This window comes from Sciurus vulgaris (assembly GCF_902686455.1).
Source record: "Sciurus vulgaris genome assembly, chromosome: 14".
NCBI lineage: Eukaryota > Metazoa > Chordata > Mammalia > Rodentia > Sciuridae > Sciurus > Sciurus vulgaris.
The window spans coordinates 43,120,655-43,148,644 of record NC_136475.1 but is presented as its reverse complement, the minus strand read 5'-3'; the positions used below and the strand labels follow the sequence as shown (position 1 = coordinate 43,148,644).

Sequence of the window (27,990 nt, the reverse complement as noted above, 5' to 3'; positions counted from 1 at the left end):
TGCCAGTAGAAATACTGTATTCATTTTTGAGGACTGTGCTACTTTTAAGGCAAGTGTCACATGTACAAAACAGAGATAAACAGTATTTATGACATGTTAGAAAGACAGTGGCAGGGGAGACACTTCAGACAGGGTGCAGTGGGATTTTCTCTGGTAGGTTACTCCAGATCACTGACTCCTCTGTGGACTGAAAAACAGGAGACACGGCACCTTCTTTGTTCTCATCCAACCTCCAAGGGGAGGGTCATCCACATGTCACATGGAAGCAGACTTCTCCAGAACTGTCCTTACTGTTGGGACATGAGTGTACAACCAATGGGCCTCATTGTCCAGCTCTAATCTCTGCGATTTGTAAGGTTCATCTTTAGAAATGGAAAACCAGGAAGCCAAAGATATCTACCTGTAGGTTAGTTCTCTTTCCAAACTCAAACCACTTTGGATTGGAGCTAAAACTAATACACACACACACACACACACACACACACACACACACACACAGAGTGTATATATACATACTAGTATACATACACATGCACATTTATACATGGAATAAAAAAAGGTTTACTGAAACCTGAAAGGTAGTAGATGTTAATTTACTGTGTGGAATCCAACAAGTGTTCCTGACCCTTTGAAAACAGAAGGCATTGGCAACAAGCTCTAGCCACAGGCTAGAAGTTTTGGGGCACCTCTGCTCAGTTCCTGGTCATTCCTGGCTTCATAGGACACTGGAGTGGTTTAGCTGTTTCAAGAGAGCTGACCTTCCTGCTGACCAGGTCATCTCTGCACCCCATAGCTTTCCCCACCCTTTCCACTCAGGCACAGAACCCCTATTTTAAAATGGAGGGGTGCTTATCTCGGTCCATCTGCCTTTCTCATGGTAATGGCAGACGCATCATAAAGGTGTTTACCTGTAAGACCTGGGTGACACAAACAGGAAAGCCAATAGTGAATGAGACTGAGCATTTGTGGACTTTTAATGGCCTGATATATATGGGAGGGGGGTGGACAAACCAGTGCCTGGGCCTGGGGGTCACAGAGAAGTCAGGCACCCAGAAATGTGGTGGGAGGTGGGGAACAAATTCCTCACAGCCTGAAGGATATCAGGAGAGGCTTTGATGTCAGCAAATAACTACACAGAAAACAGGTGGCAGGATATAGGTTCTAGGGCACAGAGCTGAACTGTCTCCACCAGAAGGTGGCCTTCACGGAAGAAAGTTGTCACTTAGGTAAAGAAGTGCATATGGGCTAGCATTTGCTCTCCAAAAACCAGAAATGGAGAAATGGTCGTTTTCATGGATTTCATCTGCCTCACCAGATACCTCTGAGGTAGGTAAGAGGCAGGTGATATTAGCCCCATTTTATAAATGGGGTAAAGTGAGGCCCCAGGACTTGTCATAGGTCACACTGTGAACACACCATCAGCTACAGTGAAGGAGCAGACTTGGGTCTTCCCACCTACCAGTAGCATACTCTCTTCTAAGAGATCTCTTCCCTGGACTAAAACTTGGGCATGATAACAAGAGGAACATGGACAATTTTGCTGGTAATTTCAAACTTTGATACACCAGCAGGAAAGCAGTCCAAATCTGTGGAAATCAGTCAAAGTTTGGGGACCAGGGAGTCGAGGCACCCTACCCCAATTAGTACAAGGATTTATTTGTGTGGGGGTTGTTTTTATAGTTTTGTTTCTTCAGTTGTGCAGTATTTTAGGGAGGGTCTAGTTAGATTATCATTAGATTAATAAACCAACATGGATTGTGAATATGATGACCACATCTCACCTCTCCAGAGAAAGAGGTCCCTGTAGCCCATTGTCCAGTCAGAGTGGTTGGACTGTCAGAGGCTCAGGTCTCTGAAGCAGAAAGGGACTTCAGGTCTGAGATGGGAACAGGACAAATGTGTTTGCCCTGTTCTCATTAGTGTCCCTGCATCTACCCCCCAGGCTGCATTCCCTTACCTTTCTTTGACCTTAGAAATTAAATGAGTTCCTTAGTGCTACTGACCAGAGACCCCAGCAGTGCTAACACCACCTGGAGTATTTGTCTTTTCTGAGGTACTGGGAATTGAACCCAGGGTCTTATGCAGGTTAGGCAAGCACTGTATCACTGAGCTACATTCCCAGCCCTGACCTGGAGTATTTCTAACTTGACAACTGGGCAATGCCTTGGGTCCTCTAGAAGCCACCCACACCTAGATGGAATACAAACTCTTGAAACACCCAAGTCACGGCTCAGCAAATTCCAGCCAAGTCTAAGAATTTGGGAATTTCTCCAATTATTACTGTCCATGAGGCAATGTGAGAGGTGACCAAAAAGACCCTTGGTTTGTTCAGAGAGCATCTGATGACGGCTGACCAGGGACAATGAAAAATAAATCTGCATTTTTCCAGGCTTTACCCAGAGGCTCCGGAGAGCCCATGATCTTCCCAAGCCTGAGCTTGAGTGGGTGTTTCCAAACAGAGCTCTGGTGCCAAATATCAGTGTCCTGGTCCATGGGAACCAGTTCTTGCTGGGGAGCCCAATGCCTGTGCTGAGGTAATTCCTCTAACCAGTGACTGGGCCAAAGCATTGCTTGGGAAATTAAAAGTCCATGAGGGCTGTGCCTGTATCAAACAGGCTGGGAGCAGGGCTGGGTGCTGGCCCTGGCAGGCCAGCCCATGACCCAGGTCCCTCACAGCACCGACTCCTTGGATTCCAGTTCTGGGGCACTGGCTACAGGTCCTGCAGGATTCTGGTGTGTCACCAAAGGTGACGTCTCTTCCTCAGACTTGGAGTTGGGGATGGCTTCCACTTTCACCTCGCTTAATTCCTGCTCCCCTCTCTTCATCGCCTTCTGATTCAGGTGGTGAAGGATGCCCGCACCCAGGGCATCTCCTTCCACATTCACCACAGTGGTGGTCCGGTCCCTGGTGGAAAAAGCAAAGGGCAAGCATCACATCCAGTACCACCACTGAGAGTTAGCAGGGAGCTGGCCTTGTCACAGGCAGGCTGGACAGTCCTGGGGAAGTAATGATGAGGGCAGCTACTAAGGGTCTTGTTTTAAATTGATTTTCTTTGAATGATCTTTATTCCTATAAAAGTAATAGACCCTCACTGAAGAAAACCTGGAAAAAAGAGAAGTAAGCTGGGCATGATGACATATGTCTGTAATCCCAGAAATCTAGGAGGCTGGAGTAAGAAGATCACAAATTTGAGGCCAGCCTCAGCAATGTGGCAAGACCCTGTCTCAAAATAAAAATAAGGACCAGGGGATGGGCGTGGTATGCACACCTGTAATCTCAGTGATCCGGGAGGCTGAGGCAGGAGGATCACAAATTCTGAGGTTCTGAGGATCACAACCTCAGCAACTCAGCAAGGCTCTAAGAAACTTTATGAGACCCTATCTCAAAATTAAAAATGAAATGGGCTAGGGATGGAGCTCAGTGGTTAAGTACCTCTAGGTTCAATACCCAGTGCCAAAAAAAAAAAAAAAAAAAGAAGGAATAAAAAAAAGAGAAGCAAACAAGTTACACATATTCCAGAACTCTGAATGAGTCAGGAGTAACAATGTGATCTAGTTCCTTCCAGACATCTTTCTATAAATGTCTTTTAGATGTAATAGACACCATCATATAAATTGTATAAAGCTGGGAGAAGAGAGTAGCTATGGCTTTGTATTCAACTCTTTTTCCCCTCAGCGTCACATTGAGCTGTTCTCATTTTGGCCTAGCTTTACTAATGGGGACCCTCGCATGCATTCCATGGCTGTTGGCAAACACCCTTTCACAGAACAACAACACCGTCCTTTCTAAAAGCTTATTTACCACAGATGAGCCCAATATCTATCCCCGCTGTCCTGGAAGCTCAAAGAAGGTACTGGGCCCATTTTGAAGAGAGGGGAAAAAACATGATCTTCCCAAAGGATACTAGAGGACAAAAACCATGGGTGCAGGATCAGAGGGCATGGGTGGCTGGAGGGTTCGGGTGACCACAAGTCTCAGGTGACCGCAGGTCTTGGTGGCTCAGTTGGTGTGGGCCCTATTTCCCCCCTGGCCAAGTCCCTCTTGATGCCCTTTCTCCTTGCACCAGAGACATCTGCATGAGGAAAGAGATGGATCTCTGATAAGACTCTGGTCCTATCCAAGTTGCCAGCTTAGGGATGGGGTTTCTTTTATGGAGGATCTGGACAACAGGAGTCTATAGGACATTTTACTCTCATTTCTCTGAGGACATTAAGTTGGAAAAACTGATTCCAACCACCCAACCACCATGGGTAGATCTGAGAGTTCAGTGCTAGACACCTGTGTTCACTTGTGACTAGCTTGACAGGAATGTCTTCACTGAATCTATCAAAAGCTTTCCCACGTGCCCAGTGTTTTGTGTGTTTTGCATGGCTGATTAATGTAACCCTCACTGCATTTGTGGTGAAGCTTCTGTTATGATTCCCATTTTACAGAGGAGCAGACCAAAGCACAGAGAGCTTCCATTACACACTGCTAAGTGGTGAAACTGGGACTTGAATCCAAGTGCCTGGGCTTCCGGATGCTATAAGCAAGTTCTCAGTAGTGGCATCTCATGGTCACTCATGTATGTTCCTGGGCATTTGACTCTCATATTGTTTAACTTTTCCTAGTTCATCCTTGCGTATGTGCTCTCCTATCTCAACATCAGCACCTCACAGACCCTCCCTATATAGCAGATATTAATTATACCTGCAAAAGGTATCACAAGACTCAAGAAATCAACATCCAGAAACTCTTCTGGCTTTTGCAGTAGCTCTGGATCACCACTTTGTTTAACTCCTCCTTTGCTGAGCCTGAACCTCAGCTGCTTGCATTATCAGGTTCACCTTCTTTCCTCAGAAATCACTCCTTAGACATTTCCAGGTGATGGACAATGATTCCTGAAGGATCACTATTTCAACTACTTATCACTCATCTGCAGCCAACAATCTCCATAGACCCTTGTGCCCCTGGGGCCTGTGGTGGGGGCCTTGACCCTGGATCCTCACTTTACTGGATGTTACAAGTATGTTCTCAGTACTGGCGTCTCATGGTTATTCATGGATGATCATGGGTATTGGATCTCATATTGTTTAACTTTTCCAAGCTCTGAATCTGGGCTTGCCAGTTTAACTGTAGGATGCTTCATTAGGCAGGGGGTGTGTTTTAAGTTTCTTTGCATGCCCCAGGCCTAGTGGAGAGTCAAACTCCTGGGAAACTCAACAACAGTTTTCTGGTTTTGGTGTCCTTAGCACTCACTACTTACACAATCCAGTCCACAGCTAGGATCAGAGAGAGGTCATGAGTTGGCAGCCCAATAGCCTCCAGGATAATGGCGATGGTGAGGACCCCTCCAGCTGGCACACCTGCTGCTCCAACACTGGATGCTGTGGCAGTCACTCTAGGGGATGGCAGAGCAGGGTCACCATTAACATAGATAAGCAGGGGGCACAAAGAAATGCAGAATGTGGCAGCCATAGTGTAGAAATTGAAAACCACACCACCACCATGGATTCTGAGGGGCTGAAGAGATGAGCCACTCTCTTCAAGTACAGTCAGCTACCTTAGGCACAGGTTCTGCATCCTTGGATTCAACCAACCACGGATCAAAATATGTATTTTTAAAACTTTCTTCTTCACTGAACATGTAGACTTTTTTTCCTGGTCATTATTCTCTAAACTCTATAGTCTAACAATTAATTACATAGTCTAACAATACTTACATTGTATTAGGGATTGTAAGTATTCTAGATGATTTAAAGTAGATGGGAAGCCAGGCATGTTGCTGAATGCCTGTAATCCCAACAACTCAGGAGGCTGAGGTAGAAGTATAAATTTGAGGCCAGCCTCAGCAACTTAGCAAGATCCTGTCTCAAAATAAAAAATAACAATAAAAAGGGATGTAGATGCTTAGTGGTAGAGCACCCCTGGGGTTCAATTCAGTACCAAAAAAAATTATGGGAAAATGTGCATAGGTTGGGTGCAAATATTATGCCATTTTATATATGAGACTTGAGTTTGATGGAATTTGGTTATTTGATCTGATTGGCAGGGGGTTGTGGGGATTGTGGGGGAGTGGCCCTGGAACCAATACCACCCAAGATTATTGAAGGATGATTATAATGAATCCAAATTGTACACACTTCACAAATGAGATGCTGAGTTGCAGTAAACTAGTTTTTCAAAGGAAATCACACACACACAAAAAAAAAACCCTCAAGTTTTAATCCAGGCCCCAAATGAGGGAAAGAATAATGAGCTTACAGAATTGTGAAGATCTGTCCTGCATTCAGGTCCACATTGTTGAGCTGGGCAATGAACACTGCAGCCACACACTGGAAGATGGCCGCTCCATCCATGTTCACAGTGGCCCCGATGGGGAGAATAAACCTGCTGATCCTTTTGTCTACACCATTGTTTTCTTCAATGCACTTCATCATAGAAGGAAGCGTTGCTGAGCTAAAAATGGCAAAAACCAACCAATTGTGAGAATAGTTCCTTCAGACCAGGTTAATATATTACTCATCTCAGATCCTGGAACACAGCAATTAGTGCTTAAGTTTCTGACTTTCCTTCCTTAAAATAAGAAGGAAAACCCAGAATTGTTTCAAAGTTTCTGGCATAACACAAGGCTTTGTTAACTCCCAGTTACTTCTGCATTTACCTGTTAAATTATTTTCATGGATTCACCTGTTCCAAATTTCTCAAGAACCACATATTGCCTCATAGTACAAAATGTGCACAAGAAGAAAAAGAACTGGTTGTGCATCTATATCCGTGATCTCACCTGGTTCCATACTGATATGACTGCAGCAGTCAAGGCCCTCCAATCCCACTCACCTGGAGCAGGTAGCAAATGCTGTTGCAAATGGTGTGAGGAGGCCCAGAAGGAATCTGAATGGGTTTTTCCGTGTGAAAACAAAATAAACAAGTGGCAGAACAATTCCTCCATGAATAACATGGCCTAAGATAGATGCAAAGATATATTTCCCAAGGCTGGTCACCAGCACAATGATGTCCTTCATTTCCACAATCTTGCTTCCGACCAGGAACATAATGCCCACAGGTACGTACCTAGGGGATAGAACACAGGGTACTTATCAGGAAGGTGGTAAGGAGGGACTGAGAGATGATGGCCCTTTCTGATACAGAATGCAGGAACTTTGAACCAGTACATCTTCATCTTGCTCTAGGATAACCCTGAGAACAGATAATGATGGGGGTAGATTATGTCCATTTTACTGGTTGTGAGACTGTGAAACAAAGTTGTTCACTCACCATAAGAAATGGAGTCAGTACCAAAACCCAGACTTCTTTCCCTTGGAGACATATGTTCTTAACAGATGGATACTACCAACCACAGGGGCTCCCAAGTAGGAAAGCCAGGAAATCAAGATCAAAGCCCCTGGGACTATGAACTTGACTTTCAGCTTTGTTCGGGCTCCTTCTGAGAACACAGAAACACGGAAGACTAACATCTATTTCACAGAATTGCTGTGATACAAAATTGAGCCAGAGCTGTGGGACTTCTGTGAAATTTTACATTCTTTGTGGTTTGGCAAACATGATCCCGTGGGAAAAAGTCATTAACAATGATACTCTGGGAACACTCCTGGAACATGAAGATTTTTTTTTAAGGCAGAAAGGGAAGGAATGAATTATGGGAGCTGCAAAGAACAAAAGTCAGTTTTTAAAATTTAAAATAAATTCAGGAAGAATTTGATAATTTGATTACTTTTGGCTTCTTTCACCTTACAGTGAAAGAGTTGGATTATTGAAATAGAGACTGTATGGCTTGCAAAGGTTGCTGACCTTGTGTTTGATCCATCTAGAAGTTATTTCTGTGAATATATAGGGTAAATGGGCAAGGGCTGAGGTTTTAGAGTGGATCCCTCCCATGCGTGGTTGAGATCCTTAACCAGCTGAGGCATTTGAAACTCCAATTCTATGTGACTTGGGTTTTCTGGGCAGCTGATCTCCCACTGTAGCTACATACCCTGCAAGACCTCCTTCAATGAAATACCTGCTTACATATCCAGCACATCAAATCGAAGGAATGACTCAATGAGTTTCCAGATTGATAACAAATGTTCTAAACTGGGAACATTACTTTCTTGCATAGGTTTTTTTTTTTTACATCCAAACTGGAAGGATTTTAGATTCAAAAAATAAGCCAAGAAAAGAAAGTTGACATCTAATGAAAGAAAAGTTTCATTTTCGAAAATACCAGTTCTCTCATATGAAGAGGCAGACTCTGAGATCTTCAGATGGAGCAAGAGAAACACACTGAGGGTGCTCTAGAGTTGGCCTCTCTGTTTCAGACATCTCTGAAAATTAGTCTGGCTATCACCCAATGCCATCTGATTGTGAAGTAGTTCTAGGATTTTTTAAGTGTTGACAATAAGGAAATTGTGCACAAAAGGATAAACAAGTTCTTAACGACTAACGGGTAAAAGCTAAAAGCCACAGAGGTCTGGCTTGGGGGAAATGCCAGGAAAAGCTTATGAGGTCTCTCTCTCTCTTTCTCTTTTTGGTACCAGAGCCACATCCCCACTCTTTTTTATTTTTTATTTTGAGACAGGGTCTCTTTAATTGCTTATGGCCTTGTGGAGTTGCAAAGCTGAGGCTGGCCCAATCCTGTGATCCTTTTGCCTCTGCCTCCCAAGTTGCTGGGATTACAGGCATGCACCACCAAGCCTGGCTAATTTATGAGGTCTGGGCACTGGATTTGATGTGATTTCTGAGTTGTTTGGAGGGAGTTGGTAAAACTTTTACTTTTTTAGCCATGAATCAATCTATTGCTTTCTTACTAAACAATCATTTTTCCTTTGGTATTATACAAAAAGTAATTTACGAAAGTATAAAAAAAAAAAAAAAAAACTTATGAAAAGAAAGACCCCAATCCAAGTTTTACATATGCCTGGGGTGAAGATGGACTGATCATCCATGTTGTGAAATACTATAGTGAATGGTCCCTTAGAAGTTAGAAATATATCCTTTTGAGATAAATCAGGCATATTTTATGTGACCAATGGCAAACTAATGAAACTCAATGGTCTACACAATGATGTGGACAGCCCTTATGGCATGGGTTGATGGTGGGAACTTCTAAATAGATTACAGAGACAAAGCCACCAAAGGGTCATTGGGGGCTTGCAGGGGTGACTGGTAACCATGGTGCGCACCTAATTTCCTGAGGTCCTGGACAAGAGGAGAAGCTGTCTCTACCTTTATCCCTTCCTGTACCAAGACTGGCCTGAGGTCCATCCACCACAAAAGAGCCCTGAACCAAGTGGCCCTACAGGAAAACTAAGAATGGCAAAGTCAGATTATTTTCTGGACGTCAGGGGAAATGAGAGAAGAGGAGGTGGGCAGGGTGACACTCACCACATAATCCACGACACCAGTACCATTGTTGCCTCATTGAAGGAGTTGAAGAAACGGATGAGCTCTTCTCCCTCAGAGCCTAGTTTCTTTAGGGCAACTCCTAACACCAGGGCAAACAGGACCAATCCCAAAATGTTCATCCCTTCAATCTCAGTGCCAATGGGAATCTGCAGGATAGGAGGAGACAGAATAGTTCAAGTTCACAAAAGAAGAGAGAGAATTTAGGGTGTATTATGCTTGGCATTTCCACCAGACTATGTCCCAAGTAATAAAAGTCTCATTATTTTCTTTAACCTTTAGTGGTTTCATAAATAAGGAAAACTTAAGGGGAGATGGTGTTTGAGGATACAGAAAGTAAATAAGTAATTTTACCTCTTTAACTCTGAAGAGTTAAAATATATATAGCATAGGTTAGAATACAAAGCAATGAGCTCCCTGTCACTGGATATGTTCGGGGAGGGGTTGGATAACCACCTTGATGGTTACTTTTATTTATTTTCTTTACCCTTTTTCTTTCTTTTTATGTGGAACTGAGCGAGTACTCTACCACTGAGCACTTGCCCAGCTTTTTTTATTTTGAGACAGGGTCTCACTAATTTGCCCAGGCTGGCCTCAAACTTACAACCTCCTGCCTCAGCCTGCCAAGTAGCTGGGATTGCAGGTGTGTGCCAATATGCCTGGCATTCTTCCAAATTTTCATCACAAAACATTTCAAAACTAATAGAAAAGCTGAAATATAGGATGATGATCACCATATAAAGTGCTTTTGTTTATGCTAAAATATAAATGTATGAGTGACATCTATGTGACATATAGAGTCACATCTATGTGACATATGTGATATATGATATGTGATATATGTCACATATGTGACATATATGTCACATCTATGTGACATATATCACATATGTGATATATATGTGATATATATGTGACATATGTGATATATATGTCACATATGTGATATATGTGACATATGTGATATATGTCACATCTATGTGACATATAGAGGAGCAGTAGTATTAATAATTATGGCACATCAACTTTGGAGCCTGACTTACACTACACTTGCTGGTTGTGAGTGTAGGTAAGTTAGTTAACTCTGTGCCTCAGTGCCCCATCTATAAAATGGGGACAATAACAGTAGCTAGCATATAAGGTTGAAGATTCAGTATATTAATAAATGTAAAGTACTTAGATGGTGTTTGGCAAATGAAAGCCTACAAGAATTTACCACTGTAATTTTTTTAATGGGATATTTTGTTGGAGAGCATTCTAGGTTCATTTTATCTGGGCAGTATTCTTCTTACAAATGTTATTGTATTACTATAGACAGTAAGACTTCTGAATATCACTATGTTCTCCTGAGACTTGGTATATTAAAGTTGTAGGGCTACAGGTTAAAGAGCTGTGGAGGAAGAAAACCTGGATTATAGTGCTTGCTCTACTGATAGATTTTGTGTGATGGGTGGCCAACTCTAGAGAAGTGAGCACTACCAGGATTTTATGAGCTGCGGGGCTAACACTTGGTAGTGACCTCAGGGCTATCAACTCACATTTTTTGTCCATGTCCCAAATCTTAACTGGAACGGAAGATCAAGAATCAATGTGTTATGGTTTGAATGTGAGGTGTTCCCCCACAATGCAAGAAGGTTCAGAAGAAACCTGAACTGCTTCCCTCTGCCACACTCTTTCACTATGATGTTCAGCCTTGCCTTGAGCCCTGAGGAATGGAGACAGCCTTCTGTGAACTAAGACCTCTTAAACCACGAGCCTTCAAATAAACTTTCCTCCTCAACAGCTGTTCTGGTCAGGTCCTTTGGTCACAGCAGCAAAAAAAGATGACTAAAACACAATGCAATCAGAGAACTCGTCTGCTAACCAAAAATTGGTTTTATGGGCTGGGGTTGTGGCTCAGTGGTAGAGCACTTGCCTTGCATGCGTGGGGTGCTGGGTTTGATCCTCAGCACCACATCGCTCCACATTGCTCTCATTTATCTTTAAATTTAAAAAATTTGTTCTAATTAGTTATACATGACAGTAGAATGCATTTTGACACATCATACATAAATGGAGTATAACTTCTCATTCTTCTGGTTGTACTTGGTTTTGTATAGTCTTGATCAACCTCAGAAGACAATCATTTCAAGTAATTTGTAGTGGGACTATTAACCCCTACCTCACCAGGCTGTCCAAAAGACTCAAATGACATGTCAAAGAAGTTTCTGTGCCATGAAGGTGGCATACAGAGGTAAGCCATTTACCTAGAGAGCCCACATCCCAGTGAGCCCAGCTGTGACAACCAGGGATTGGCAGAGGGACCCAGCTGGACCTACAGCCACCTTCTCTGGACTTTTAAATTAAGGACTGATGATTAAATCAACATTTATGAACCAGGGGAGTTTTATGAGGGGTACTTTGATAGTCATTTGTGCTGTTCTTCTAGGAAACCGCAGACAAGGATCTTAAGAATCATAAATGTTCTGAAAGGATTTTACATATTTTAAACAAAGTGCAGGTTCTTCTACACCCCACAATTTTCTGAGCATCCCACCAAACATAAACACAGGGGAAGTTGGGAAAATCCTACTTATGGATCTGAGCTAGAGCTAACTCCATTGTATATGTAAATAGCTTCTTTTTTTTTTTTTTTCTGCACAGTTTTAACATCCATTGGACTCCCAAAGAATATCAAGTCAATGAAAACTCAAGGAAAACTGTTTTGTTCTAGGGTTGTTTTTCATTTCAGAAGTCATGTCACCAATAGCCAACGTGCTAATATCCAAGTCACCAGTACAACACAATGTCAACCTGCTGTTGTAGCTGTCACATTCAGGGGGATTCCATACATGGATACAAAGAAATATTAGCACTTATGCAAAAGAACAAAAAGGAAAAAAAAAAAAAAAACTGCAACAATGTTTAGTTGAGTTCTGTCTCACTGCTTTTATTTATGTATTTATTTGAGAGATGGGGTCTCAATATGTTGCCCAGGCTGCCCTGAACTCATGGGCTCAAGAGATTCTCCTGCCTTAACCTCCTGAATAGCTGGCACTATAGGAATCTGCCACCATGCCCAGCTCAGTCTCACATTTTAAACCAAATACATTCAAGTAGATGAAAATATCTGAAAACTTCATTATGTCTTATAATTGTGCATTTACATGGTGAAGTATAGATTGCTTTATTATACATTTTTATTTCTTCCTTATATTATATTACTTTTAAAAAAGTTTTTATGTGTAGGAATTGGTTGAATCACCTTTTAATTATATTTCAGAATAGTATAGGTGTTATAAAATACTTTACAGATTCTCTAAGGATTTAGTGCCACAAGTCCTGGCATTTGGCCATGTTCATAAATAACCAAAGAAGTAAACCTAACTTATTAGCTTTAACCAGTCATTCAAATCCCAAAGTTTCAACCCTGCTGAGAAAAAGACACATCACAAATCTTCCTTAATTAAGAAACATTATTTGCTTTATGAATATTCTATGAACGTGATCTTGTAGAGAGATTTACCTTTTCATGGGTCACGTTTCCAAAGCTGGTGTTGTGAGTCACCACTTTATAATCAGTTGCATACTATAACGAAGAAGAAAAACCCATGGTTAGTGCCCAGGCAGAGCCCCACCCAGAGGAACCCAGGCCATGGCTAGGCCTCTCACTCCTCCAGCATGACTTGCACTGAGCACTGTGGGCAGGCTTCCCTTGGCTGGCCTGATAAAATCGCACAGAATTTACATTAAGAACAAGGTAGCATGTCCTTCAAGAGGCCTCTGGGTCACTTAGGGACCCTAGGAAAGAGGGAGAATTTCTTCCTGTTCCTTAGGCAATGGTTTGGAGAAGATGTGCTCAATTTCCTGCTGATAGTTTGATATTTCCAACAGCTGAGACTTCATGTTATTTAAAGAATCTTGGTACTATTTTTGTAAGGTCAAAGTTTACTTTCAAATGTGTCATTTTATTTTCACTAATTTATTTATGCCTTACTTTATTACAAAACTTATTTGAGTGTGACTGCTCTTTAGCATCTGTTTCTAGTCTAGCTTGAGCCTATGCTTTCCAAAGCAAGGAACTTTAGGCAAGATGATGTCTGCTGTTTGAGTCTTCAGGAGACTCATAATTCAGAAGTGAGACATCTCTGAAGGGTTGGTTCTAAGGTTGGTTGACCTTGCAATCCTCTGCATGGTGCACATAGGAACCTCCCCATGTCAGTCCATGCTGCTGAGTGGACTCTGTTAGAGCCCGTGCCTTTCTTACCCCTACCAAGAATACTTGGCTCCAGAACTGTCTAGAGGAGCCCATTTTGAAGTACAGACCTGGCAACCTGCCTTGTGCCTGCCTCTGATGAGTTCTGGATTCACCCAGCTTTGTTTTATCAAGGGTTCAAAGAGGTAGAGGTGTTCAGTTATCTCATGGTCAAGGGTGGCAGGGAGACAAAACTCACTCTACTCACTCTGTAACAGGCACTGAAAGCTCCATAAATCTTTTTCTCCTACCTTACTATATATATATATATATATATATATATATATATATACACAAGGTTGCTTCTGTGCTTATATGCAGATTAAAAAAACAAAACAACAAAAATGAGAGGTTGTAAGTGGAAACAGAAATATCTCTGCTAATAAAAAGCAACTGTATTAGACCACCTAATCTAACCTTTAGAATCCTTCTCTGTCAAGAAGAGCCATAGGAGTGTATTTTGATGCTTTGCTAAAAACAGGGGAAAACTAGTAACAACCCTGAATGTCCATCAACAGGGACACATGGAGGAAAACTGCGCTATACTCTTAACTAACACAGCATATTCTATAGCCATTAGCATTATGCAGAGAGATACTTATCTATATGGGAAAATGCTGATCATGTACTGTATTAAAAAGAACAGGTTTAAAAGAGCAGGGCTGGGAGGGTAGCTCAGAGGTAGAGCACTTATCTAGCATGTATGAGGCACTGGGTTCCATCCCCAGCACTGGGAAAAAAAAAAAAAATTAAAAAAAGGAGCAGGTTATGAAGCAATATGTGTGGTATATATACCTACTAACAATAGGTATAGCATACTAAATTTTCAATGTGTACACACAAAGAAAAAACATGTTAATGGATATCTCTAGGTAGTGACTATGGGTGATTTTTGTTTTCTTCCACGTTTAAAAATTTTACTTTTGTATTTTTGCAGTGAGTACAATATTGCCTTTCCAATCAGAAAAAAGGTGTATTTTAAAAAGTTTTATAATATTTAAGATATCCCCAAAATGTGATTTGGGAATATTTTTTAGATATAAAGGATGTTGGGGTCTTTGGGACATTGTAGAAAGTTCTTTTTTTGTTGTTGTTCTTTATTTTTTTGTTTGTTTTTATTTTTTAATTCTGGGTGCCCATCTATAAAAACTTGGGTCAATGTTACCAAGATTTGTTAAAAACACAATCCCTCCCTGATCTTACCTTACCTAATTCTAGAGCTGTGATTTATATTTCTCCTTTATCAAAGTTTCATATTTTTGGCAAAGGATCAAACCTTACCGTACGGAATGCTGCAACCACAAGATTGGAAGGAAACAGGTTTCTGTAGGAAATGAAAGCATTTCATTAGTATTCTTAACATTCAGTGTGAAAAAAAAAAAAAAGATTCAGTGTGCAAAGTGTCTGTTTTGAGGTGGGCATTTGCTTTTATTTTTGGTTGTTTTTTTGTTTGTTTGTTTTGGGGTACTAGGATTAAACCCAGGAGTGCTTAACCACTAAGCCACATTCCCAGCCCTTTTTATTTTTTATTTTGAGACAGGGTCTCACTAAGTTGCTTAGGGCCTTGCTAAGTTGCTGAGACTAGTTTTGAACTTGCTAAGTTGCTGAGACTAGTTTTGATCCTCTTCCACCTCAGCCTCTTGAGCTGCTGAGATTACAGGCATGCGCCACCATGTACAGATCGAGATGGCCTTTTCTAAAAACATAACTGTTGTCTCTCCTTCCACCACCAGCAGTTCTCTCTTGATCTAGACACCCCAACACCTCAGTTGCTTGACCACAATACTTAAGCACTCCACCTCTAGGCAAGTGCTCTACCACTGAGCCACAGGCACAGCCTGACTGCACACAACACTTCTTGATCTTTAGGTTTAACTGAATCCAACTAAGTCTTGATAACTGCATTACTTTGTAGTGGTTTGCAATGGCAAGTGGTGCTGCCCACTAGCAAAATCCTAGGGGTCTTTTGCTGTTATGATAAGGGACAGCCATTTCTAGAACTGGGGGGGACAGTGTGTTTGGGGAAGTGCCAGGTCCCAGGCATTCATCCTGATAAATGCAGTGCAGTCCTGTACAATAACTGTCTCAAGGTCCTTATCATTTCCAATGTTCTGCACAAGATACCTGTAGACAAAAACCTTATTTATAATTATGTGAGCCTGGATTAGCTCCAAAGGAAGAGTTTACTTTTTTGTTTTTTATGTTTGCACCTTGAACATGCACTGAATTTTCTAGAAATACAACTTCTGTAGAAATTATGGGGTGATGATTTTTTGTTGTTGTTTTGTTCAGGAAGTTCCAAGAATTATTCATCTTCCTGGAAAATTATACCACTAATGGCAAATTATAGATCAGAGTCCTTAATACTATGCCTCAGTATTAAGTATCCACCTGCCTTGATATCTAACTCATTAGCAGTGATTCCACATCCAGGAACAATCAACCCCTTTGTTTTGGAGAATCTACATATTGAAACACATTTTTTTAAACATAATTATTTCCCTTTTGTCTGTTCTATTAGTTAAGTCGTTATGTTGTTTTAAAATTATTTGGTTAGGTAAATTCTGTTTCTAGATTTTACTTTAGGATGAAGGCTATTATAGAGCATTTGTTACAAAAGAAGAGCAACAGACTTGAATTCAAAGTCTATTCACATAAACGGTTTTTATTAAGTGCCTCCTTTGGGTCATGCTCAGTAAGATGCTTATCTTGATATACAAGAAATTATATTCCAGCCAATAGTCCATTTGTTCTACCCATTTCCTGCAAGAATAAGAAGTCTGGAAGAGCAAAAAACTCAGGATCATCCTTTACAATTTGTGTCAGATTTATCCACTGATTCTTATTTCTGTCATTGGATTGTTTGCTGGGGTGCACAGGGTTTCAGAGGTAGACAGGTCTGGCTGTGACCCAATGGCAGGCAGAATCTAAGCTGGGTTCCTGGTATTCACACCTTTAAGTAAACCTCTCTCCTTGAGTGTGGGTAGGGTCTGTGACCTGCTTCTAACCAACAGTATGCATGTGCCTTCCATGATTTGATTACTTAAAACTGTAGCTTCCATCTTGCTGTCCTAGTCTCCTGATTGTCTTCTGGGATTGCACACATTGAGAAAAGCAAGCAGCTGTTGGAAAAGCCCACATGACAAGAAACTGCTGGTGGTCTCTAGCCAAAATCCAACTAGGAACCAAGGCAACCAGCCCAAACTTCAACTAACTGAATTCTGCCAACTACCAGGTGAACTCTGAAATGAATCCTTCAGTCAAGCCTTTGGATGAGATGTTAGTCCTGGTCCAACCCATGACTGTAGCCTTGTGAGAGACTCTGAAGCAGAATGCCAAGATTCCTGACCCACAAATACTCTAGGATAATAAATGCGTGGGATTTTTAGCTGGTACATTTATAGTAATTTGTTTTGTAGCAATATAAAACTAATACACCAGCCGACAAGGTTCATGAGATGCAAAACTACTTCATTAGAACACTCAGGGCCAGCCAGGTTCTGTAGTGCATGTCTGTAATCCCAGTGGCTCAGGAGGTTGAGGCAGAAAGATAGTGAGTTCAAAGCTAGCCTCAGCAACAGCGAGGAGCTAAGCAACTCAGTGAGACCCTGTCTCTAAATAAAATATAAAACAGGGCTGGCGATGTGGCTCAGTGGTCAAGTGCCCCTGAGTTCAATCCCCAGTACCCTCCCCTACAAGAAAAAGACCATTCAGGGCCCTCTCACAGGATGGCCAGCATTTAGCAGTTGCAACACAGCGTTTCCCAAACTTGTCTATGAAACCTGAATTGGCTTTTAACATACAGAAGACCAGCAAGTACATGCCTGCATTTAAGCTGAAAAAAGGTGATCTTTGGCTGAATTAATGGTCGCAAAATTGTGATCATAAATTTGATTCTTATCATTTGTATATTCACTTTAAAAAAGATGGGGTTGGTGGGAGACTAGCAACTTTTATTGGTTAGTCTTTGGTATATAGGTGAAGAACAACATTTGCCTATTATTTCCATTATAAAACAACTCTCTTACCTATTTCAATCTTGTGGGCTAGGTTTGGTTTCTCATTTTTGTTTGCTCCTCTGGTCAGAAACAGAAAGTGCCTCATGCCAAGATTTTCTTATTCTATATCCATCACTTAACAACTCTCAGTAGTTTCCAGACTGAGCTGGCCACAGGATTCTCTTTCTGTGAGGACAGGTAAATTAAGGAAACAGCCAAGTTCAAAAACCTCCATCTTTCCAAGGAGAACAATTTCCCCTGCAAATTCCTCACATCTTTCAGGGATTGAGCTGTTTCCTCAATTGATGCAAGCACAATCTTTCTCACAACCTGGAAATGCACTCTCTTCCAAAAAGCACAACACTATTTTTTAAAATCCTTTTCTGTCCTGCCTGATCTTTTTATCATGCACCCTAACCCAGAACTTGTTTTCAGACCAAGACAAAATCCAATGGAAACAGAGGCAATGCTTCAGGTGAAACAACAGCTTCTGCCAAAAACAATTAAGTCCCTAAGAAGAATACAATGCATTTTAGCAGTTCCTGATAAAGTTAAACATATACTTACCATATGACCCAGAAATTCTACTCCTGGAATATTTACCCAAGAGAAATGAAAATAAATGTCTGCACAAATGGTGCATACACATAATAGTACTATTCTTATGAGCCCCAAACCCAAGTGTCCATCACAGATGAATGGATAAACAGACTATGATAAATTCATACAATGGAATACCACTTGGCAATAAAAAGGAACCAACTACTGATATGTACAACAACATGGATAATTGCTGCAGCATTGTGCCAAAGAAAAGCACGTACTGAATGATTCCACTGATATGAAACTCTAGAAAAAGAAAACCAAACTGACAGTCATAAAAAGCCCATCAGCAACTCAAGGCCAGGGGAGAATGGAGATTTCTGAGAAGAGTGATGAGTGAGGGCAATGTGTGTGTGAGCACGTGCTACTAGGGATTGAATTCAGCAGGGATGCTGCACCACTGAGCTACATCAATAGTCCTTTTTTTTTTTTTTGGAGACAGGGTCTCACTAAGTTGCCCAGGGTGACCTCAAACTTGTGATTCTCCTGTCTCAGCTTCCTGAGTTACTACAGTTATAGGCGTGGGCTTCCACACCTAGTGCATTCAGTGTCTTGATTGTGGTATGGTTACATGAGTTGACTATTTCTCAAAACTCACTGTACCGCATATGGGTGCCTTTCACTGTATACAAATCATACCTCAAATTTGCTTAAAAAGTGAAGACAGTGATAACTGAGAAGGAGATTCTACAACCTCAAAATACAGGCACTCAATTAGAGAGTTGAACTGTTTTCAAATATCAATTCCTAGGAAGGACTTGCCTGGGAGCAGTGAGCCAAAGCTGAAACACTCACAAAAAAAAACATATTCCATTCATTTGGTCCCCGGTTGTCACAGACAAGGAGCACCAATAGTTTCCTTCTGCCAGATAGGAGCTGAGGCTGCAGGAGGAAAGCACATCCTCTGACTCCTTCTTAGCCTCATCATTCCAACACAGATGTGACTGTGATCTCTGGCTCTTCCTTCCCTGGAACGTTCCTGTACACAATGATTAGCTGTTCACCAGCCAAACAGTTCTGTTCCTCAGAGCTGTTTCTAGGGACTCCTCCCAACAGCTCACATTCACACAAAAACTAACTTTATGAACTTTCAAAATTATAGACATAAAGCTGGAAGCAATTCTGGAGGTGATCACTCATTTAGCACATGGAGACCACCCAAGCCTGGAGTCATGAAGTTGATCCATCTTCCATCATGCTCCATCTAGACCAGCACTGCCAATGGAAAAGTCTGTATTTGTGCCATACATGTGGCTACTGAGCTCTTCCAATGGGGCCAGTGCTACTGAGGAACGGAATTAATTTTATTTACATTTAAACTAATTAAGTTTAAATAGCTTTGCATGCCTAGTGTCTGTCCTGTGGGACAGCACAGATGTGTAGGAGATCTGGAGCCTGGAGGTTAGGAACGAATTATCTTCCTAGGTTTCGCTCTGTACATGGCTCCCTGTTCCTAGGCATTAAAGGATTTCCAACCCTGGAGATCTTTGTCTTCTTCAAGTTGGCAAATACTTCCTCTTTCTGTTGTTTGATCCTGAGGGATTTACTTGAATTACATAATACCATATATGTGTTAGACTAAGGTTTCTCAAGCATGAGTAGATCACAAAATCAATTTATTGGTTTTAACCATTATTTTATTTTATTTTGGTACTGGGGATTAAACCCAGGGGTGCCACATTCCTAGCTCTTTTTTACATTTTATTTAGAGACAGTGTCTCACTGAGTTGCTGAGGGCCTCTCTAAGTTGCTGAGGCTGGTTTTGAACTAGTGATCCTCTTGCCTCAGCCTCTTGAGCCGCTGAGATTACAGGAGTGCCCACTGAGTCTGGCTAATGTTTTATAAATATGAAACTCATTAGACAGGATGGAAACTATCACTATGAAAATATTGTTTGGTGGAACCTGTTTCAGCTGCTGTATGTGATGGTGGGGGGATGTATGTATGTGGATACCTCAATGTAAAATGTATTTTTTACTGTGGGTCAAAGTGAAAAATTGTGTGTAAATGCCAAGATATTATTACTAAGCCACTAAAACCAGTGATTCAAGTTATAATGAATGGACAACTTTTCAGTGCTGTATGAATCTTGGGATACATAACTTTTTTTTTTTTAAGTTGTTTACTTTATTCATTTATATATATACGGTGCTGAGAATCGAACCCACTGCCTCACACATGCTAGGCAAGTGCTCTACCACTGAGCCACAACCCCAGCTCTGGGATACATTACTTAAAACCAACAGGAAAACAGGTGTGAGGTGAGGCCAAATTAGCAAATGCAGAGCTGCTGTTGGGGTGCTATATGGGTTCATGCAGCTCAGTGTGAAAAACTTCAAAAGTGTTCCCTCTTTATATAGCTGGTGCTGTGTGGTCTTCTGATCCTATTGTCAAGAGTGGTATGTGTTTTCCTGTTCTACATGAGAAGAATGCAAAACAGTTAACTTTTGCTTAGGTATATATTTTTGTTCCAGAAGTATTTCCTTTGTTTAAGTTCAAAAATTCTTTACTTGATCTATACAAATTTCAAAGACTCCAGAACAGGATATGGCATGGTATGTATATTTGGTAATTATTTATTAGCCATTGTGTTTATTATTTCAGAGCCAGTTAAGAGGATTTTCCCCTTTCAGATCTTGGTACCCTCTACCAGTCTGGAAGCCAAGGGGAGGCTGGGATAGTGGGTTTATGCTCTGATGATGGGTGTGTGTGTGTGTTTATGTGTGTATTGTCAATCTATCTTCTCTTTCAGGTCTATATCTACTTTTACATCCTAGCCAGAAAAGCTAGGACTGAACTCCTGGGGGTACTTTTGGGGGAACATGGTTAAGAATAGCATTCACTCTCTGTATCAAGTAGCCCTCAACTGACCCCAGAGGCTGGGATACATTAGAATACCAGCAAGACACTCAAGTATTAACTCATATAATCCTCCAAGAAATTCTAAGGAGTAGGGATTACTATTAGCCTCATTTTATAGAGAAGGAAACTGAGGCATTAGAGACTAAATGGCTTGTCTGGGATTTAAACCCAGGTTGCAGGTGGCTGGCTTTAGCGCTGCTCTTACTCATGACCTAGATCACCTCCTTGGATGTTCTTTTCATTTTTGTTCAGTTATCCTCCTGTGTGACAGAAGAAATGGTCAAGTTAAAACCTGTTTTTCTTTTCCTTTTAAATTATGAACTTCTATTTTTTCCCCTCAGGATTCAGTTAGGCTAAGAAATCTCTGTTAATTTGTTTCATTCTGCCTATAGAAAAAGAGTCACAGGCATAGTTAAAGCAACCTGTGGGGGCAATACTTCAAAGAACTTATTCACAATTCACTCCTTTGTCTGTGTAATTCCTATTGTGTGTGTGTGTGTGTGTGTGTGTGTGTGATATATATATATATATATATATATATATATATATATATATTTTTTTTTTTTTTTTTTTTTTTTTTTTTCGTGCCAGGGGTTGAACCCAGGGGAACTCAACCACTGAGCTACATCCCCAGCCCTTTTTGTATTTTATTTTGAGACAGGGTCTCACTGAGTTGCTTAGGGCCTTGATAAGTTGCTGAGGCTGGCTCTGAATTTGTAATCCTTCTGTCTCAGCCTCCCCCTATGTTGAGATTATAGGTGTGTGCCACCCCACCCAGCTCCTAGCTAATATTGATTCCAGTCTCCAATAGGTTTCTCTGCACCTACTTGAGAAATGTTTTCTTGGCAGTTTGAGAGGCATTGTAAATATCTGTGCCAATCCTTGGGAAGGCAAGTAAGTCCATCCTGACTCTCTGTGAAGGGAAAGGCCGAAGTATTGTCCACTATTAAGAAAATAAGTACCAAGCAGAAAAAACTTAGAAAACTAGGTGACAAAAAAAAAATTCTACCATGCACTCTTGCTATGTGACTGCACAACAGTGGCCCAGGGCCTTTCTTCTGGCTGCTGGTGTAGACAGGAGCCCTGGCCCAGGTCCTGTCACTACCTGTCTCCTTTGCAGTTAAGCCTCTGGTTCTCTTTTTGAAAATTACAAACTTTAGAGCCCAAAGGCATGTTTGAAGCCAGTTGTCTCAATCCCTTCAATTTATAGTTCAAGAAAACTGAGGTCAGGCTGGAGATGTGACTCAGTGTCAGAGCACCTGCCTAGCATGCGCAAAGTCCTGGGTTCCATCCTTGTGAAAGGAAAAAAACCAAACAAACAAACAAACAAAAAAAACCCCAAAAAACAAAAAACTGAAAACTGAGGTTGATTCTGGAGACCATGCACATGTAAGACAGAGGAAAAAGAAATTGGAAGGTCAGTGAGGATCTGTGAGGATTTGCCCCATTTCAGAATGGCTCTTCAGTATTTAGTTTTACTTTTCTTCATCCTGCAAATTTCCCATAGTGTGATCCTATTAGACCAGAACATAGTCACTGCTGGATTCTCTTCTAGATGCCACATGGTTCTCCATAAAGACTACTTAGCTTCGAGTTATCTTGAACTCCCCTAAACAGTTTTTTTCTTTCCATTTATCTCAGATTATAGAAAAAGGGCCAACCTGATTAGACCATGTGAACTGGAAAAACCCAACCTCTCTGTTGTATTGATCCATTGCAAGTGCAAGCAGATATTAGGCCAGCCCTGTTGTAAGACTTTATAGACATAACTCATTTAACTCTCAATACAATCCTATGAGGTAGGTACTATCACAATTCCTCCTATAAAGATAAGGAAACCAAGGAATGGAGAAGTTATAGACATGCCTCAAAACCAATAAGCATTGTTGGGGATCAAGAAGTTCTACAATGACTAGTATCCTGACAATCTATTTGTCTCTTTGGTGCCCAAACCATGTTATTTTGGATGAGAAGTCACAAGTCAATCACTTGGGTCACACACACAATTTTGGAAGTCCTGTACTGTTCCCCATTCCCAGGCAGTGGAGCTCTGGGCTGCTCAGGAGGAAATTGTAATTTTCCTACCTGCCAGTTGCTACCTGCCATCACTTCTCAGCGCTTCTAGCACCAGCCTCCTCACTCTAACTTCTCATTCTACTTTGTCATTCAAATCCATTGTGTGGGAAATCACAGTTAACTCATGAATCACACTGTCTTTTAATATAATTATAATGTACTAATTGAAAATAATAATAAAAGGGAGATCAGTAGAGTAGAGCAAGCTGATGGGGGAGGAAGGGCAGGGAAAGGAAGGTAATGGCACCAGCTTGGGAGGCTGAGGCAGGAGGATTGCAAGTTCAAAGCCAGCCTCAGCAACAGTGAGGTGCTAAGCAACTTAGTGAGATCCTGTCTCTAAAGAAAATACAAAATAGGGCAGGGGATATGGCTTAGTGGTTGAGTGCTCCTGAGTTCACTCCCTGGTACCAAAAAAAAAAAAAAAAAAAAAAAAAAGATTGATCAGATTATGTATGAATATGGAATAATGAATCCCACAATTAGAATGCACCCATGAAAAATATTTAGTTAAGTATGATGATCATCCCTCAGAAAGGTTTGAGCATTTGCCTATGTGCTCACTGCACAAGATTGAGGCAAGATTCTCAACTATGCCTGTCTGACTTCAAATCTTTTGTTCTCTGCACCACCTCCAAATTACCAAAAAAGTTCATTCTTATATCAATTCATTCATTAATGAAAAGTGTATAAGATTTGCTCATTCAATTCATATTATACATCCAGCTCCTGGGTCCACATTATGTAGCCCAAACAGGAGTTTACAATTTTCCATAAAACTTTACTTCTGAAGCTGGAAAGCCTTCAGTCATCTATTGATCCACATATAGGAAGAACAAGGAGATACTGGGCCAGCCTGTTCTAAGAGCTTTACAGATGTAACTCATTTATAATTCTCAAAACAGTCCTGGTAAGGTAGGTACTGTCACGATTCCACTTTGTAAAAACTGTGCAGTCAGTCTCCTGGTCACTAGACAATGAAGGACTGTCCGTTGCAATGTACAGTTTCTGATCCCACACCTGATGCTCCAGACTTGGTTGTCCTTCTACAATTTATGTGCGTGTATTGTGTTATTATTTGTTTAAATAGATTGATATCACTCTCAAAAAACAAAACAAAACCCTAAAGCCCCTCAAAACTCTATAGTTTTCTTGTTTATAGGTTATCTATAGATCAGAAATAGAAATCAAAATTAAACAAAAATATGGTGAAACATGCATGCGCACACATACACACGTGTGCACAAATTAACATCTATTGGCTTTCTCTGACTGGTAGTTTCATCTTTACAAGATAAGTTAGAAATCATGACAGACCCCTTGGGAGTTCTGGGTACTTCACCATCAGGAAAGGCCATGAACTGGAGTGCAAGACCTTGGTGGCAACTGTGCCAACTCACCAGGGAATTTTTCTAGTCTTCCAGGTGTTTGAATTCTGGACGGTTGTCAGGCAAGGGTCTGGAGTAAAAATGAGGTATTCCCTAACTGTCTTGTTTCATTCACCTGCCCACAGGCAGAAAGGGCTGGGTCCTGACTCTCTCTGTTGAAGAACAAGTCCAAAGGCATATCCAATTGGCATCCATGATGTTTGTTGAAGGAAGCAAATTTTAAAAATTGACTCAGGGAATCTCTAGACCCAGGAAGCATTTCTAAGGTTGCTCAGGCCTCAGTTTCCTCACAGGAGACACTCAGTATGAAACCAAAACTGAGCAGGGATTTGCATATTTTCCTTCATTTAAGGGGTTCAGCCTTGAATCCTGGTTAGAGGAAGTGAGGTTTTGACCTGGTCCAGTCATAGCTGACCTGGTTCCTTTTATGGCCCAAAGCAACTATTTCTGGAACAGTGACATTAAACTACAAGTGTGACATCATTACTATAACATGTTGACTTGGGGGAAGAGAGAGCAGGATAAATACAGAGCCCCAAACTATAGGACAGGAGAGCCACAGTTCTAATCCATTTTTTGATAAACCACTCCATGATTGTGAACAAATTGCTTCATCTCCATCTCAGCTTCCTCAGCTGTAAAACAGGATCATATCACCTGCCCTCCCTTTATCCATGAGCTGCTGGATTAAATGAAGTTGGCCTTTGGAAGCACAATAAAACACTGCTTATTCTAACAAGCCAGGACAAAGCCTCTCTTAGCCCTCCCAGGCAGGTGTGGCCCAAGTCATTGAGAAGTGGAACCTATACTGACTGCTAAGCTATGATACTGGGTTACCTTCCTTCAGAAGCAGGAGCTACAGGGGCTTAGATCTAAAACCATGTCCAGGAAACAAGAAGTCCTTTCTGGGGCTGGTGAGAATGAGGTGTCCTCCCCTATCTTAGCCCTTGTCACCATTTTATGGCCACCATTTATCTTTTGGAAAGAGACCAGCCCGGCAGAGCTGAACCTCATACTTTCTCCTTGGATCACAGATCCCTGCAAAAAAGAATCCGTGAACTCCTCCCTGCAAGAGCTGACTGACACCTGAAGGCAATAAGGCAAAGGTGCTCTCCATGTTAGCAGACTTTTTTCAGCACCTGAAAGTTAGTCCTCGAACTTTAAAAAATCTCTAAAGACTCCAAATATCAAGCTGCAACAGAAAAAAAAGGCTGTGATTTCATCAAAGTTCCTATAGGCCACCCCTACTTGACCTTTTGGCAAGACTTCTGCTTCTCCTCATCATTTTTTTTTTTTTTTTTCTTTTCCCTGTAGAAATGTCCTGGATTTTTGGTTGTAATTAATGCTTTAGATGAACAATTTCTTTCTTAAGTAGCAGACAGTCATCACATTTTCCAGACAGAGAAATAGAAATGGCAGAAAAACAAGTCACTTTGCCCAGAGTTTGCTGCTTTTTAGTCTCAGCAATGAGGAGCTTTGCCTCAATGACTCAAGATCAAACCTTAGAATCTAAAATTAGCAGAAATCTGGAGGTCCCCAGTTGAACACCTCACTCAACCAAACCTGGTTAGATCAGTAAATGCTTGTCTGCTGTTGTTTCCCCATCTGTGAACTTTGGATTATTGGAGAAACCAGAGGTGAGGCTTTGGAAACAACATCTCAAGGGATGGAATGTAACTTCTGTGAGCCACCCAAAGGAAGCAAAGTTAAGTGAAGATGCATCTTTGTTCCAACCCTCTGGAACACACACCTTCTCACAAAAATGTCCTTTGAAATTCACTATACTCTTCAGTGGTCCTAACTGGAGTAGAGAGCAATTTGTCCCAAGTTCTCAGGGAGGCACGCTTCTAGACAAGGACCCCACACAGCTCCTCAGCCCTGTTATGCTAGAGTCCACCGACAACTCTTCAGAAAACTGCCAGCTTCCTTCACAGCCCAAGGGCTTAATCAGAGAAGGCCCTAAACTGCAAGCAGGAGAGCCCAATAGGCAAACTTTAACCAGTGCTCCCAGAAGGTTTTGAGCACCATGGGTACAAAATGAGGTGAAGATTCTGGTCGTGGTGGAAACATTTTTTAACCAGTTGAGGGCAGACTGAGTGTAAGGAGTTAAGTATAGGTGGAATGGCATACTGTTCCCTAACACACACACACACACACACACACACACACACACACACACACACACACTCATCTAACGGTAACACTCGTTCTTGATTAAAAATGCATCCCTTCTCATTGATATTGGCCGGTGGACTCCAGCTGTTTTGCAAAGAAGTGGTGAGTGAGCATGCAGACTCCAGACGCTATTTGGACATTAAAATAAAATTTATAGGCCACCATAGGCCAATTAAGAATTAAACTAGGACATATGTGTACGTGTACCATCTGGATGGAGAAACCCACTTCGCCTTTGGCGAGATGGGCTGCATTACCTGACCAGGTCAAGGAAAGAGTCCACCGTCTCTTTGGGGACCGGAGGAGGCCCCGACTCCTCCAATCCCAGGTCGCTGGACTGAAGAGTCTGCGCACCGGATCCTGGCTTGATGATGAACGCCAAAGCGACAGCAAGCGCCGATGCACTAAGCGTTGTGAGGCCAAAGTAGGCAACAGCTATGCCACCCAGACGCCCGAGGGAGCTGGCGTCGAGAGAAGCAGCGCCCGACACCAGGCTGCAGACCACAAGCGGCAGGATGATCATGCGCAGCATGCGGAGCAGCATCTCTCCGGGGAAGGCCAAGTAGGTGATCTGTGTGCGATTTAGCTTTAACTCGCGCAGCGCAGCACCCAGGCCGGCGCCAGCCACCACCCCTGACACGGTCAGCAACACCAGCGCGTGTCGCCGCAGGAAGTCAGCGCAGCGCCGCGCGCGTCCCCCCGCGGTCCCTGGCGCGCCAGACCCCACTGCAGGCCCTGCCTGGGCGCCGTCGAGGTAGCCGTTGGTCTCACTGCTTTTCTCCATGGCGCTGCCAGGTGTTCCAAGCTGGAGGAGGCAGGGGACTTGGGCTCTGAAAAGACAGGCTCCCAATGAATGGATCGGGCGGAGCTAGCGGAGTCTGCCAGTTACACCCGGCAAAGTCTGAGAGGCGGCCCCAGGGTCTTCTGTCCGGGCGGTGGAGCAGGTGCGGAAAGGGCAAACAGAGGCGTGGGTTGCGAGCTGCAGTTGGGAACAGAGCGGACCGCGCCGCGCCCAGCCTTTTCACAGCAGCCGCGGGCTGGAGATGATGCAACGCGGGAGCAGAGCTGGAGGAAGCAGAGGAAGGAGGGAATGGGCAGGAGGCGGCCTGAGCCCACCCCGCCCCGCCCCTACCCCGCCCCCGGCAGATCTGGCCAATCGGAACCCGAGAAGCACCGCTCCGCCAGCCCCTGGCCACCTCCAGGGTTGTCCTGCGCGGGGTTGGGGATAGGCTGGGCCTCGGGGCTGGCCAATCCTGGCTTCCGCCGCTGCCT

The 27,990-nt window shown here is 42.3% G+C and overlaps 1 protein-coding gene across 1 annotated transcript; it reads right to left on the bottom strand.

The window, feature by feature from the left end:
• SLC1A4 (solute carrier family 1 member 4) lies at positions 1-27,796 on the bottom strand. The gene is made up of 8 exons (XM_079109713.1): positions 26,976-27,796; positions 14,901-14,943; positions 12,891-12,953; positions 9,368-9,534; positions 6,821-7,054; positions 6,245-6,439; positions 5,247-5,381; positions 1-2,905 (listed from the first exon to the last, which is right to left on the bottom strand). Exons 1-8 carry the CDS (start codon positions 27,500-27,502, stop codon positions 2,671-2,673), a joined length of 1,599 nt encoding a protein of 532 aa, XP_078965839.1. The 5' UTR covers positions 27,503-27,796; the 3' UTR covers positions 1-2,670.
• Between the last annotated feature and the right edge of the window lie 194 nt (positions 27,797-27,990).

Excerpts from the sequence above, each read along its gene's own strand:
- SLC1A4 (XM_079109713.1), bottom strand. The coding sequence starts at position 27,502 with ATGGAGAAAAGCAGTGAGACCAACGGCTACCTCGACGGCGCCCAGGCA. Across the intron at positions 12,954-14,900 it reads TGGTTGCAGCATTCCGTACG|TATGCAACTGATTATAAAGT; the intron begins GTAAGGTTTGAT and ends TCTTCGTTATAG. Across the intron at positions 5,382-6,244 it reads GGACAGATCTTCACAATTCT|AGTGACTGCCACAGCATCCA; the intron begins GTAAGCTCATTA and ends GCCATCCCCTAG.